The sequence below is a fragment of the Phycodurus eques genome, chromosome 17 (genome assembly GCF_024500275.1).
Source record: "Phycodurus eques isolate BA_2022a chromosome 17, UOR_Pequ_1.1, whole genome shotgun sequence".
NCBI classification, from domain to species: domain Eukaryota; kingdom Metazoa; phylum Chordata; class Actinopteri; order Syngnathiformes; family Syngnathidae; genus Phycodurus; species Phycodurus eques.
In genome coordinates this window covers 13087046-13102488 of record NC_084541.1, presented here as the reverse complement: position 1 = coordinate 13102488, position 15443 = coordinate 13087046, and the positions used below count along the sequence as shown (strand labels likewise).

At 41.9% G+C, this 15443-nt stretch overlaps 2 protein-coding genes and 1 long non-coding RNA gene across 8 annotated transcripts in view; 1 reads left to right on the top strand and 2 right to left on the bottom strand.

Moving 5' to 3' along the window:
• Positions 1 to 165: 165 nt before the first annotated feature.
• Positions 166 to 10115, bottom strand: LOC133415603 (solute carrier family 22 member 4-like). 5 transcript variants are annotated; one of them, XM_061701755.1, is made up of 11 exons: positions 10001 to 10115; positions 7337 to 7979; positions 6568 to 6671; positions 6341 to 6495; positions 4688 to 4859; positions 4497 to 4623; positions 4268 to 4371; positions 2973 to 3187; positions 2488 to 2670; positions 1480 to 1615; positions 166 to 800 (listed from the first exon to the last, which is right to left on the bottom strand). In XM_061701755.1, the coding sequence occupies exons 2-11, from the start codon at positions 7514 to 7516 to the stop codon at positions 728 to 730; spliced, it is 1449 nt and encodes a 482-aa protein (XP_061557739.1). In that variant the 5' UTR covers positions 7517 to 7979; positions 10001 to 10115; the 3' UTR covers positions 166 to 727. The 5 variants fall into 5 exon arrangements, with proteins under 5 accessions (XP_061557739.1, XP_061557740.1, XP_061557736.1 ...); XM_061701756.1 differs by having other exon boundaries at positions 7337 to 7519; XM_061701752.1 differs by lacking the exon at positions 10001 to 10115 and adding an exon at positions 9091 to 9793 and having other exon boundaries at positions 7337 to 7519.
• LOC133415604 (uncharacterized) lies at positions 9045 to 12441 on the top strand. The gene is made up of 3 exons (XR_009770155.1): positions 9045 to 9285; positions 9365 to 9826; positions 10474 to 12441. It is a non-coding gene; the product is annotated as an uncharacterized LOC133415604 (long non-coding RNA).
• A 579-nt stretch (positions 12442 to 13020) lies between these two features.
• pdlim4 (PDZ and LIM domain 4) overlaps positions 13021 to 15443 on the bottom strand; it is a 41416-nt gene continuing 38993 nt past the window's right edge. For both annotated transcript variants that reach the window (XM_061702763.1, XM_061702764.1), the window contains one exon: positions 13021 to 14813. In XM_061702763.1, coding sequence (XP_061558747.1) covers positions 14609 to 14813 — 205 coding nt within the window. In that variant the 3' untranslated portion in view covers positions 13021 to 14608. The remainder of the gene's footprint in view (positions 14814 to 15443) is intronic.

Below are 15443 nucleotides of genomic sequence, written 5' to 3'. Positions count from 1 at the left end.
CCTCCATACTGTTACCATCGCTGTCATTCCCTTCACAATCTCCCCACTCTGACTCTGACCCATTCACAGCATTTCACACTCCCTTGTATAACAGCTAGAAATGTTTAAAAGAACAAAAAAAAAAGCACAAAGGGAAAAAAAACACCAGCACATTTTAAGGTAAACAGAACGTTTCTTTTTATTGTCACTTTAAAAGCAACAGAATCACATACAATACTTGTGTACACTGAGTGTGTATTGCTTGATTGCACAGTTTATATAATAAGATGATTGTATTTAGCTTTTAAGGCTCTCCGCACCTGAAACCACTCCATTTTGGTTTCGATTTTTTTTAAATGGTTTGCATTGGGAAAAAAACACATACAAAGCGACACATGCCCAGAAGCATGTACACATCACACAACGTACACTCACCATTACCGTACATACGGAATGACGATAACATAGTCACAAAAATATTATGCCACGAACATACATACATGTGCGCATAGTAAAGTGAGACCAGTCCTCACATAAAGTATCCGCATTTGTAAACAGTATTCACATTTATATTCAATGACATTGTAAAGTAGAAATTACACTTGAAAAAGCAACCTGATATGACCTATTTCCAAATAAAATCCCCAGAAAAGGGAAAATAACATGCAACTCTATATATATATATTTATATATATGTATCATATAGCCCTGTAAACAACTGCATTTTTAATCCACACACTGCAGTTTACTAAGATTTGGGATTTTCCAAAAGAACCACAGCAACGGGGGTTTCTGCCTTCGGGATGCACGGACACTTGACGCTGGGAAAGTGAAGGAAAATTAAAATTGTTTTTACATCTTTTGCAGGATCCTGAAATACATTGGATTTTCTAAAACTCACACAACACAACACGAAACATACCAAATAGTGTCTAAGTAAAAAATAAATAAATAAAACAAATAAACAAATCAGCCCCACACACCAGTTTCTCAGATTGACACGGAATTAATTGTCTATTGTAACAAGACGCATGAAAAAGTCTCAAGGACCCATGCCTGAAATTTAACAGAAAATGGACTATTTTGCTATTAAGCAGCCATTTTTCGGTGAATTACACAGCTCGTACTTTGACACACTCCGACTAGGGAATTTGGCCAAATTGAGCCCCATTCAGAAGCAAGTATAACAGGAGACTGACAGGCGATGCTAAATTGCTTTGCCTACGATGTCTAATGTGGGCAGACCATGGTGTCAAACTTTGACGATCATCTCGAGCATTCACTGTAATGTAATCAGTGTTTAACATAACAAAGATGGGACTATATAAAAAACAACATCGCAAAATGTCAAGTAAAAGGCCATATTTATTGAATTAAATTAAATCAAAGTGGCCTTTTAAAAATCTTAAAATTGGCCTGGTCTGTTTCACATGCGCATCTAGATTACAGATATTACATTTACAGTACTTGTTTGCTGTGCGTGGTGATCACTTAACGTACCGCTCTCTCTTGCGCATTTGATGGATGGATTCAGGGAGCGGTCGCCCGAAACTCTCTGGCAGGAGGACGGTTGCGAAGGCCGCCAAAACGGCCAGACTGCCCAGTATGATGTAAGGCAGGAATGGCGAGTAGGACCCTGTTTCAACATCAGATGACATCCGTAAACAACATGCAAGTGTATGTGTAGTCGTTTGTAGTATTAGTACCGTATTTCATCTTTGAATTACTCCTCTAAATGGCCAAAATGACCAGAAAGTGGTGGCATCAACCCAAAATGTCTGACTTCCTGTGCCTTTTTGCGCATGTCTTTTGAGGCTTTTTTGTGGCTCTACTTATGACAGACACGACTCCCGAATTTCATGTGGCTCAGTGATACTGGCTTTGGGGACGGAATTTCTTTTCAAGAAGTGGTTTAATAGCAAATCAACAATATTTGCAGTCATGCTCAGCCCACACGCATTCATATAAACTAGAATTCTTCACAAATTAGCTTTATCCATATTTATATTACATAAGGTTCAAATTTGGTATCAATCAGACAAAATCTGTAGGACCACTGGAAATAGCAAAAATGATTAAAATGCCAGCTTCAAAACAAAAGGTATGACTTCCTGTCGTGTCGGGCATGGCTTTTTGAGACTTTTTTGTGGGTGTAATCTTGATAGTCAATGCCTCGCAAATTTCATGTTGCTAAGGAAAACGGGCTTTCAAGGCATCATTTTCTTAAAACATTCAAAAGCAATAGAACAATTTGTCTTTGAAAGACGCCTGGAAATGAGAGCATTAAACAAAAACGGCCGACATCCTGTGTCTTTTTGGGCAAGACTTTTTGTGGTCTACTCATGATAGATAAGACTACCAAATTTCATGTTGCTAAGTGAAACAGACTTTGGGGGCTGAATTTTCCCAAACTTTGAGTTATGCCTTTGTCATTTATAAAACTGAAAACTGAATGTTTTATTGTTTTTACCCTACAGGTACCAAAAAACAAACAAACAAAGAACTCACTGAGTTCCAGCAGGTATGGCGTAATGCAGCTTCCCATCCGCGCCACTGTGTTGCAGATCCCGGCCGCCGTGTTTCGTAGCGCCGTCGGGTACAGTTCGGTGGTGTAAGGGAACATCAGGCCGAAGCCGGTGGTGATGGCGTATTTTCCCACCATCTCCAGAGTGAGCGATAGGCCAGAGTAACCTGTCGGACCGGGAAAGACAGTCAGTGGTATTCAGACGTCCTGGATGGGTTTTCGTAAACTGTGGCCAAACACGGGCGCTGTTACACTATGTCTGGGTGTTCAACTCTTGCGTTGGGGTTTAAGGGTTAGGTTAGGGTTTAAAGGTTATGGTAATAAGGGGTTATGGGTCTTTTTTAGGGAGTTAGGTGATATAAATTAGGGAGTTAGGGTTAGATATTAAGAGGTTCGGATTAAGAGTTAGGAGTTGCGGTTAGGGTTTAGGTGTTAGACTAAGGGGGTAAACACAACAAATTCCAGCCACCTTCGGGCACCATCTGTATGAAGTAGAGCGGCGCCGCAGCCAGTACCAGGGTGCCGATAATGGACATTCGGCGCGACACATAGCGCAGAGCAAGCCAGCTGGACACGTACGCCGGCAGCTCCACAGCCCCCGAGATGAAGCAGCTGACGTATGCGTTGGCGTGGAACTGCGTCATGTTGAAGGAGATGCCGTAGTAGCCTGCGGACATGGTGAACCTGGCAGATGGGAGCACGCAGTGATGACATAGACCGATACTTTAGCTTAGCTTGCTAGCTGCCGACCGGATAGGTGCCTTATGCTTTGCTTAAGCCACACTGTTGTTGCTTTTATTTTAGTAGGTTAGGTTGATAGGTTACCTATTTGATGTGTTACAACAAGGAGCCCTGTGTGAGAACCTACACTGCTACGTTAACTTAGCTATCTAGTTACTCACTGACTAGTTATCAGCCATATGCGTCTGTTAAACCATGCTGTTGTCACTTTTTATTTTGGTAGCTTGCTACTTCATGTTTTTAGTGCCAGCTGTTTGCACTGATTGAGTGACGTCATAGTTAGCTTCGCTAGCTAGCCCCCTACAAGTTAAGCAATAAACCCTCCAGTCTGTGTACTTTTTCCCCGTGTTAGTAATGACTTTGCATCCTGAATCTGTCTGTGACAAAAAAGTGAGGACGTAATATACAATGTTAGCTTAGCACGCTAACTAGCCACTAACAACAAAAGCAGCAAAGACGCCCGATTGGTGTCCAATAACTTTTGTCCAGTGTTATTTTTGCTTTTGTGTCCTGAATCGGTTTGTGACAACAAAGAGCACTTTTAGGATTTAGCCTGCCACATGAGATTAGCATGCTCGCTGGCCGCTGACAATTAAAGCAATGATGCCCAGACGATGTCCAAACACTTTTGTCCAGTGTTGAGTCCTGAATGTACAGTAATTGTGAGGTTTATGATATTTGAGACAAGAAGGAGCACTGAGTCAGAATGCAGACTGCTACAGTACTTTATCTTTGCGATGGTGGGCGACTGGCTAGAGCGTCAGCCTCACAGTTCTGAGGAGCGGGGTTCAATCCCCGGCCCCGCCTGTGTGGAGTTTGCGTGTTCTCGCCGTGCCTGCGTGGGTTTTCTCTGGGCACTCCGGTTTCCTCCCATGTCCCAAAAACATGCATGGTAGGTTAATTGACAACTCTAAATTCCCCGTAGGTTTGAATGTGAGTGCGAATGGTCATCATTTATACATCTTACTAGACAGTACAAGTATATCATTGTACACTAAAAACTGTGTTTGACAACGTACTCACGCCACATAGCAGAGAATTATTGTCATGAAACCGATTTCCACGTTGCCAACCAGGTCCAGAATGCTGTGCGGTTCTTTGAGCTGTGAATCTTTGGGCTTGCTCACCTGTAGGAAACCGTATTATCGCTGATGGATGGATGGATGGATGGATTTTTTTTTAATGCAACCCAGCAAAATATTATTATTATTATGTGAAAATTAAAAAAATATTTTCATCCATTGTCACTCACAATGTAGTCTTCAAAGATGACTTGTGGGGCTTGCACTTTGTTCATCCTGGCCGCCTTCCTCACAATGGCCTCTGCCTCCTCCACTCGTCCCTGGCACAGGAGCCAGCGAGGAGACTCCGGGATGAACCTGCACGCCACAAAAGCCAAAGTCAGGCCTGACCAGGTAGAAGGACCATTCTACTAGAACTGACCACCAGAAGGGGAACAAGGCCAAGGAGGGCAGGGACAAGGCCAGCATGAGAGACTTCCAATCCCTCAGGAAGTAAGCGCACACAGGCAGAATCATGTAGCCAGCTGCGAAACCAAAGCAGGTTCCCAGCGATGAGTATAGCAGCCGCACATTGCCTGTGAAGATCTCTGCGCCTGCTCACAGAAATATCCACCACATAAAAAAAAAAAAAAAAAAAAAAGTGCTCTGAGGACACAAATGAGGACATTTGAAACTGTTGTGTTGGTTAGTGCAAGGTGGTGTTTATCATGAACAACTGGCGAGAGGAGTCATCGCTTCAAATTTACAATGGCGCGTACAGCGTAGGGGTTAAATGACTTTACATTTTTTTTGCAGTTGACGCTAAGGTGATGACAGTCGAGATGACGTCGATTAATCGATGACATCATTAATATGTTTTTATTTTTCAGTCTTTAACTCGCTGCGCGCACTTTCGTTGCAAGCGCAAGCCAGCTCCCTCACTTTCCCCACCGTCTTCGGTTGCACTTGCCCTACCCGCCGCCTCGTTGATCCAATCACAATCGGATACCTTCATGGCCTCGCAGCCAGTAGGAAATTATAAAACAATAAACTAATTCACGTAACACGACTGCAGGGTTGCTACAGTATATAATAGTAGTATATAATAAAGAAAATACAGGAGGACGTATCATAGCAAACCTGCAGTTGTGTTTCATGGATTATTGCAAGAATTTTATTAGATCCGACTTGTGAGACCATGAAGGTGTCTGAATGGGATTTGTGATTGGATGGGTGGGACGACTAGAAGGAGGATGAAGAGCTTGTTGTGTGTCTGCGGAATGAAGTCTTGAGCAAAACATTAGCTGTTGGCAACTTTAAGCATTTATTTTCACAATAAAGAAATTATCGCTCTACCACCGCTTGTCTTTGTTTTGGTCGTTCAAGCACATATATTGTCTGCCTTTTGACTGTTACAGGAGGGCGTTTGGTGAATTCGCTGACGGCTGACGTGAAGATTTACGCCGTTCGTCAGCCAGCGTTAGTGGATGCCTCTTGAGATGACCGTTTACAGCACTGGTTCTTTACTTATATTTGAGAATAGATTTGCATCCTTTGCATGTGCCTGTTGAACCGGTCTCATTTTGAATAAAATAGTTCATATTTATATACACTTGAGGCGCCACTGCTTGTTGATTTTAGTGAGGCCTCCGTGTCGTTAATGGCAAAACACGTGACTGGTGATTAATCGACCTAAAACTATCATTGTCAGTGCATAGTAGTAAAGTCGACATGTTGACTACTTGATTCAACCGCTAGTACATAGTGTACTTTCTTTTGACTCTATGGATTATTTCTAGTTGTTCCCTTGATTTCTATAATGCCAGGTGGCAGTTCTCATGAAAAAATGGCAAGAGGAGTCATCCCAATTGTTTAATAGTAGGTTGCGCATGCGCTGTGTACTTTTGACTGTGGATTATTTCTGGCTGTCCAGTTTATTTCTGTTGTGTATTTTGGCGGTTATCATTAATAACTGGTAAAAGAAGTGACCACAGTAAAGTCATTGTATGAAATGTGAGCGAGTGTGCCGTGGACTCTTTGGACTGGATTATTTCTAGTCGTTGTGTTTATTTCTATTGTACTGCCAATACGTTACCCAGCACTAAGGCCGCCATGTAGTTGGACATCTGTCCCAGGCCGTTGATGACCAGGAGGAGGGTGAACATGGACCAGGATACAGAGAAAATCTGAATGAAGCTGAAGACGGTCTGCAGAGCCAGCGTGATGAAAAGGATAGGCTTCCTTCCAAATCTGTTTAGCGACATACACTGTCTCTCATTTGTGCAGTGGCAAATACACATAAAACATATCTTCTTGCAGTACTTGTCTGAAAGTTGCCCCGCGAAGAAGGATCCGGCCAGGATGCCCACAAAGAAAATGGTGGTAGTCAATGGTTTCTTCCATTGGTTGTTGCACACCAGGTCAAACTAAAAGATGGAGAAATACATACAGGATTTGGATTGTCATCTTTCTTAGCGTCGTAGCTATGTTAGTTTCCTATGTGAGCGTCAGAGACCAAATGCAACGATGTACGTTTGGTCGTGATGACTCACTCACTTTCCACATGAAGGTGTGCAAATGCACTGTTTTTCTTGGATTTTATTGGGGGGTGGGGGGAATGTCACCATTGACCACCCGACTTGTCAACCCCATCGTGCATGTCAAATTACGACGACAGACTTTCAAGGTGCAAAAACATTTTCTTTGAAAATCCAGCCCCTGAAGCCAGATTCCTTTAGGCACAAGACATTTGGTGGACATATCTAATATGAGTAGACTCACACACCCAAAAAATACAAAATAAAATCTCAAGAAGCCACGCTAGAAAAGACAGAAAGTCTGCCATTTTGGTCTGAAGCAGCCAATTCAGGGCTCTTTGATGACTCCCCATACAAGCGTAACATTTACAAAAACATTCAGATTCCTGGGCACATGAAATTTGGTAGACACAAGTAGACCACTAAAAAGTCTGAACGATCCATGCCTGGAAAGACACAGAAAAGCTGCCATTTTGCTTTGACATTTCAAACCATTTGAGTTTTTGTTTTGGTTTGTAGGCTGGAGCATGGCAGTGCAGTGACACACAAATCACCTCAGTGACAACGGTGGACTGGTAGACGTCCTTGCTGTAGATCCAGCCATCCTGGCACGTCTCTTCCTCCAGGAAGGTGAGGTTGACATCCCGCCCTGGACTGTAGCCCTGGTCTGACAGGTTCCGGACTACATCGAGCCGGTACCTGCTACAGCTGCTACGCACCTCTTTGCCATTCATCACCTGTACGTTCGAAACATTTGTTTTTTAAATGCATGGATCCTGTGGGAATATATCGACTGTTGATTGAATGCAGCTTAAAATACACTTTTCACTTGAAATAAACAAAATTTGCCCCTAACAAAGATACTATGGCTCCCTTTTGCTTCATTTAACAATACTGTATGTTTATTACCTTTGTGATTGTATGTGGCTGCATTCATTATGAATATTTATAAGAGTCAAAATAATAGGAACAACTTGTAATATTAATGTAATACACATTGATCGTTTGCATGTACGAGGGCAGCAGAACAGTGGTGGGGTGTGCTGTAAGTGTGACAGACAAATTTAAGGTGGAGGTGGGACTGCATCAGGGATCAGCCCTGTGCTCCTTCCTGTTTGCAGTGGTGATGGATAGGCTGACAGATGAGGTTAGACTGGAATCCCCGTGGACCATGATGTTTGCAGATGACATTGTGATCTGCAGTGAAAGCAGGGAGCAGGTGGAGGAACAGTTAGAAAGATGGAGGCATGCACTGGAAAGCAGAGGAATGAAGATTCGCCGAATTAAGACATAATATATGTGCATGAATGAGAGGAGTGGTGGGGGAAGAGTGAGGCTACAGGGAGAAGAGATAGCAAAGGTGGAGGACTTTAAATACTTGGGGCCAACAGTCCAGAGCAATGGTGAGTGTGGTCAGGAAGTGAAGAAACGCGTCCAAGCAGGTTGGAGTGGGTGGAGGAAGGTGTCAGGTGCGTTATGTGACAGAAGAGTCTCTGCTAGGATGAAGGGCAAAGTTTATAAAACAGCGGTGAGGCCAGCCATGATGTACGGATTAGAGACAGTGGCACTGAAGAGACAACAGGAAGCAGAGCTGGAGGTGGCGGAAATGAAGATGTTGAGGTTCGCTCTCGGAGTGACCAGGTTGGATGCAGGAGATAGGCTGACATGGAAAAGGATGACGCGCTGTGGCGACCCCGAAAGGGACAAGCCGAAAGGAAAATAATAATAAGAAGATTGATCATTTGCAAGAATACTGAACATTTTTAATATCTTTGTGTTGGATCCCGTTAGACTGGGCTAGGGAACCAGAATGCAACATGCAAATGGCTTTCAGCTGTGAGGGTCTTGTGAGGTTCTCTTGTATAGCAAAATACGGGAAATGAATGCCATATGTCTCTTTAAATGCATCTGTTTGTGCACGCTTTCAAGTAGAGGGCGCTGCCGAGGACTATTATGATCCGAATTGTAAAGTTTAGTACAAATTCGAACATCTTTCAAGTACATGAACTCGCTAACCGGGGCTACGAATTTGTGGCAGCTCGCCCGCTTTTTCGTTCCATCGATGCAGCAAACGCGCGTAGCCTTCCGCCGAACCTCGTTAGAAAAAAAGCTCATTTACGCCATTTCCACGCGAAGTGCTAAAATACTATTAAAATACGCTGTTTTGGGTGAATTTTTGTAAATGTCACGCTATGCGGCGACAATCGGTGCTGTGTTTTTGGCGTTTAAATAACTTTTTTTTTTTTTTTAAAGGGATGGAAGCATCCCGGAAGCGGTAGTACCCATCACATTACTCGCCTAAACTCACCCGCACCGGGATGACGACAGCGCGCCAGTCCTCGGTTAGATTGACGTCCGGCACCCGGCAGTGGTGTGTCGGCGTGTCGGTCAGGAAGACGAGCGTGAAGGCACCGAAGCCGTTCGGCACGATGCTGATGCACAGCAAAAGAAAAACGACCTGCTGGAAGCGTCCGAACTGCCCCAAGAAGGCGACGGTCTCCAGGTAACTCTTCATGGCGAGGGATAAAGTTGATATCGTTGTTGATTTTATTTTGTTGTTGTTTATTTGTTTTGAATTTAAGCGGCGAACATAAGAGACCCCATCTCGCTAGGGAAAACAATTAGCTCCTTCTGTCACGAGGAAGCTAAGTAGCCACCGCCCTGTCACCCACCCCACATGCCTCCGAAACTGCCTATCGAACCCCGCCTGCCTCCGGGAACGCGCCGGCGGTCCGCCCGGGAGGCAGCGCCTGTTAATCACGCGAGGATACGCGACGGACGCGTCCGTGATGGCGCGTGAGCGAGTTGCCTCTTTCCAAAGTGCTGACTCCGCAGGAAAACCACCAAACAACCAAACAAACAAATAAGATGAAGATAAGAAGTCTGTCTCGTGACTGCCGAGGACACGCCCAAGCGTTGACAGCAATGAGAAGAAGAAGAAAAAAAGAAAAGAAGTGTGCGTCTCATGTTCTGTACAGAAGGACGAAGAGGAGGAAGATCACGGCAGCTGCTTGTTGAGCAGCCTGAGGCGCGTCTGATGGGCGGTGAGGCGTTCAGATACACGCAACAGTGTTGGCCTTTTCCTATCACCATCTCAGCAGCTGCTCAGTGGCGGTTTTAGACCAATCTAATATAATTATGAATAAATCATAATGTTCGCTGTTTTTGTTTGTTCGTTTGTTTCTCCATAATGATAGTTGTCTGTGTGTTTTACTCACCTGTCGGTTTTCATTGTCGTTGTGTTGTCGTACTGTAGTGTAGGTTGTGCTCTGTGTAGTGAGTTCTTTGCAACAAGCATCTATTGTAACTAATCTCTCGACAGTACCGCGTTGTCACTATACGGAAGGGGGGGGGGGGGGGGAACAAAACATTGTGAGACATTCAAGTACGTGCAACAGTGCTATTCATTTCATCATTCCCTCAGCAGCTCCAAAAATGGGCGATATGAGTAAGTACTACATAATAAAGGCGGTACAAACGAATTAAAACATAGAATAAATAAAGGTAAAAAAAAAAATTCCCAGATTGTCCCAGAAGGCAACAGTTGTCGATGGAGAGAAAAATGTAAAAAACAAATTGATAAAGCATTGTGAAACCTTCACGTACATTCAAAAGTGTCAGTTATTCCATCAACCTCTTAACTTTGTAAAAGTGTTCATCTGTGTTTTTGTGTTTACGTGTATGATTTCAGATTGTCCCTGACAGCTCAACGTTCAAGTGCATACAAGAGTGTCGTTCTTCACAGAATCTTTGTCAAAGTTAACAGTTGCGTAAGGATTAAGAAAGCTACGTCAAGCTTTCTGGGGTTGTTGTATTTGTTTTTACGACGTGTTTCGATTTGAAACAGTGCCGTGATGCGCTGATCCTTATTGACCACACGGCGGCGCCAAAACGCCATATTAATGGTAATGGCCCTGAACTGCTTTGATAGAAATTCTTGAGTTAATGCTGTTTTTTACAAATTATTCTTATTTTAATTGTCATGCCAAATTATACCATTTCGGATTGTATTATGACCACAAGATTACTCTTATTGTGTTAGTAAAATGTTCTTTAGTTATGAGTTTGAATGAGTGTTTCTTTGGGATGGGCTTGCTTTAAACCTGTACTTGTACTTGAATCTTGTGCTTTTAATACAGTATGCACTTTTGCTTTAGACTTACACTTTATACATGATTTGGGCCCTGATCATAAAAGAAGAAAATAGTTGACTGTGGCTTTTATTAATATCTATTTGGCATCTGAATGTGATTTGAACGTGGCTACACTGAGGTAGAGGTGACACCCTCAAGTGTTTAATGGGGTGACGGGTGGGCTGCAAAGACCCCCCCTGACCCACCATCAAGTGAGAACATGTGTAGGTGGAATTACGGGGGTACGGCATTAGCAGATGGAATAGTGGAAAGAACTACTAACCCATACTTGGCAGACTTTACATGGTCAACATGCCCCCCCCCAAAACACACACCTCCTCAGTACCAACATGTTCACTTTCTTAGATAAACACCTTCAGCATTTGCATGAATGTTGTCAATAATATTGCGGCGATAGTCACTGGCATATTAAAGAAAGTGTCTGGAAAATTCTTCTGGTATGCAACTTTATCCAGATCTGCACCCAATTCCAAATTGTATACTTTCATGAAAATACCCTTGCGCATACGCATAAATGTTGTCATTATGATTGCGGCATTAGTCACTGGCATGTTAAGGAAAATGTTGGGAAAATTCCTTTGATCTGGTCCAAAACACTTTCATATGTCAATACAGTATGCCCCTAACCTGATTGTGTTTGAATGTTGTCCTTTAGATTGTGTCATTAATCACAGGGATATTGAGGAAAATGTCTGGAAAGTTCCTGTGATGCGCACTTTTATCCAGCTCTACCCTAAACTGTACACATTAATAGATAAACACCTCCTGCATATGCATCAATTTTGTCATTAAAAGTATTGTATCAGTCATTAGTCACTGGCATATTAAGGAAAATGTTGGGAAAATTATTTTGATGCGGACCTGTATCCAGATCTGCACCCAATTCCAAATTGTACATTTTCCTAGATATTCTCATGTGCTTATGCATGCATGTTGTTATTATGTTCGCAGTATTAGTCACTAGCATATTAAGGAAGATAACATAAAAAATCATTTGTTCCTTTGTCGCACCTTTGTCGAGGTCTTCACACAATTTCAGACAGATTGTACCTACCCTTTCACACAATTTTGCACCACAATTATTGTCCACATTTTCATAGATATACCACTCTACCCCTCGGCATATGCTTAAATGATGTCACCATGATTATGGCATTAGTCACTGACTGTCATATTAAAGAAAATATTGTGAAAGATTCAAATTGTACACTTTCATAGATATACCACCTCATTCATGCACAGTGAATCCATACATATTGTCTTTAACATTCTCGTATTATTCACTGCGGTATTAATGAAAATATCTGGTAAATTCCTTTAATGGCCACCTTGATACAGATCTGCCCCAAATTCTACACTTTCAAGTGATACCACCCCTGCTTATGCATGAATGTTTTATTCACTGGAATATTAAGGAAAATGTTGTAAACATTCCTTTCTCACTGTTACCATGGTGACAGCTCAGCCTTGAATTACAAGAGAATAAAACGGTCCAGTAAGCAGATGTCAGCACACAAACACAAAAGACCCACTGTGTCAGTGTGTGCGAATGTGTGTATGCGTGCGTGTGTCGTCCTTTCTGATGCTTGTCGACAAGCTGCCAATAAGCTCTGGAACTTAAGCGTGGTTGTGGTAGTGTCGCCACTTATACAGAGTAAGGACACGGATATGAAAAATATAAATTTAGGAAAATTCTGGAATTTAGAAAACTAAAAATAATCAGAATTCAATTTAAAAAAACAGATATAATAGCAATAGAAATATAATTAATAGTAAATGTAACTCAGGTCATACAAAAACATAATTTACAAAAATCCTAAAGAAGTCTAATTTGTGGTGTACATTTTTTAAATTCAATTTAAAAAAAGTTAAAACATTTGTGGGAAGCAGTACTTTTTTTGTATACTTTAAGATACAAATATAAATTTAGGAACATTTTGGAATTTAGAAAAAGCAAACATAACTCAACAGAAAACACAAACAATACAAATATAAATTCACATATTAGCCTTGGATCATACTGTTAAATAATTGTGTATACAAAAGAAACACACTTTTTAATCAAATCTTTTAATGAAGTCAAAACAATCCAGAAAAAAAGGCAGTTGGCAAGTGAATGACATCAACAGGGGGTGCGTTCAGGCACATGAACGATGGAACCCTGAGGGACTCCACATATAATAAAGCCTTATTATTCGTATTATTATTCACAATCTAATTATTACAGCACAATAACTGGTTCTCAAATGTTTGCACTGTTATTTTTGAACAGTTTTGTGTGTGTTGAGAGTGTTGGCACAACAATAAGTTAATAAACAAAATGAGAAGACGTATTGAAGAGAAATCTAGAAAAGTACAGGAGAAGGTGTTATATATATACAACAGCAAAAAAAGTGTAGTGTGGCGACAATATACATTTTTCAACATTTACAATTGCACTCTAAAAAAAAGTTCTCATATTTTATGATAAAAGTAGATTTCATTGAAAAAAATGGATGACATCAATTTTGTTAGGTCCCCAAACTTGACTATTTTTATTTATTTGTTATTAATTTATTTCTTGTATAGTTTTATCTACAGTGGTGCCTTGAGATACGAGTGACCCGACTTATGAGTGTTTGGATATAAAGGCCGTCGTCCAGCTGATTGTTTGCTTCGACTTGTGATAAAACGTTTGCGATACGAGCGCCTTATGGTGGCAGTGAACTCAACTCAACTTGCTTCACAGCCAGCAGCACTTTAGCAGATAGAAAACAATTCTTCACAAAAAGAGACTTCAAGCTGTTTAATGCCACTCCCAGTTGAAGTTTACTCGTCAAACGAAACATAAAACAAAGACGATGAGACGTTATGCATTTAAAACAACCAAATAGCTTTGCTTTAGATTAGTCTGTTCAGCTTAATGCTAACAAACAATGCAAAATGCCATTGACGGGCTAACGGTTGTGGTGTTATAACCCTTTAAGCAATGGCTATTCGAACACAATCAGTGGAGTCATAGATGTCCACGGATAATCTAGCAATACTCACAGGCATGTATTCTTTATCCTCTGCGACGAAGCATTCATATTACTGCTGCTGGCTGAGGAGCTAAGACATCTCATCTCCATGTGGTCTATATCCGTATGTCTGCATTATACTGCCCCCAGATGACCAAGACGTGTTCACCAGAAGGTGAGCAGCAATGTCCATTGAAGTGAATCAAAAAATGTGTCAAAAACGCAAGGCACCAATGTATTACAATGACTATTTCATAGCTAGAATTGACCATTTTTTTTCCAGTCTTGATCGGGATCGCTTTCCGCATGTTTAGTAATGGGTGTCACTCGAAGCCTGTCGGGTAAACACAGCCTGGGAAACGCGGCTAAAAAGAATTTGAAAAGTGTTCTTTTCTTTCTCCTGTGGATTTTTTTTTGTTTACATTTGCAAAGGTGGAGCTGGCATGCTTGCATATGGAGCCGTTTAGCTGGGGTTAGAGTTCAGCCAAACAACACGCTGACATTCCACCGGTGCTCTCAGTGACACACACCTGTGATGCATCGCTGCTACAAAGAGGAAAAAGTGACGTTCCCCAAACACCAAATACAAACTGAAGGTACAATGGAGTGTTAGAAAGCCCTTCGCCAAAACGTCCACGCACACACGCGTACTCAGTGTCTTCCTCCGGTCGCCTCACACAATCTCCACCTTAGAGTTTGGGTAGACGGCCACCACGTCGTAGCCCTCCGGAGGCTGCACGCGGGCCTTGGCGTGCGTCTCGCAGTACAGGTTGTCCTCGATGAAGAAGTAGCCGCGCTGCTTCAGGTTGGTGCCGCAGTCGTCGCACACGAAGCATTCGGGGTGGTAGAGCTTGTCGCGGGCCTTCACGATGGTGCCCCTGGAGGGGAACGTCGAGAGGGTTAAATATGTAAAAAAAGTAGCTGAGACTATGAAAATAAATCCAAATGTAGAGGGTGAGAAACATGTCAAAATTCTGCTTAAAAACATGTCAAAATGCAATTTACAGGGGTAAAAACTTTCAGGCTTATGCTGGAGGAGCAAAAATAAATAAATTAAAAAAAAGTCAGGAAATGTCTACTAGAACAGCTGAACTTTATTCTGGGGTAAACAGAGGCACTTTAACTTCTGACTCCCATTTCAATTGAGTTGAAATGTGATTGGTTAATTATGGACATCACCAGTTTGTAACTCAGTAACTGTAATGAAGTAACTGTTACTAACTAAGTGAAAAAATGTTGGGGGGAAAAAAAAAACGACGAGAACAGCTGAACTTTATTTGGGGTTAATCAAAGGTACTTTAATTGGTGGCAAGTGTGTCTGACTACCATTTCAAATGAGACTGAATGTGATTGGTTAATTCTGAAAACAACCACATTCCCAGTTATAAGAGGGAGTGGACACTTGCGCAACCACATTATCGCAGCCGTTTATTTTTACGTCCATTCTGGAAAAGTTTTTTTTTTTTTTAGTTTAGTTCTACAGGTAAACGGTAACAACGGTGGGAAAA

Excerpts from the sequence above, each read along its gene's own strand:
- LOC133415603 (XM_061701752.1), bottom strand. The coding sequence starts at position 9,297 with ATGAAGAGTTACCTGGAGACCGTCGCCTTCTTGGGGCAGTTCGGACGC. Across the intron at positions 7,520-9,090 it reads CTGTCGTCATCCCGGTGCGG|GTGATGAATGGCAAAGAGGT; the intron begins GTGAGTTTAGGC and ends TCGAACGTACAG. Across the intron at positions 801-1,479 it reads CAAATGCGCAAGAGAGAGCG|CGTCAAGTGTCCGTGCATCC; the intron begins GTACGTTAAGTG and ends TCACTTTCCCAG.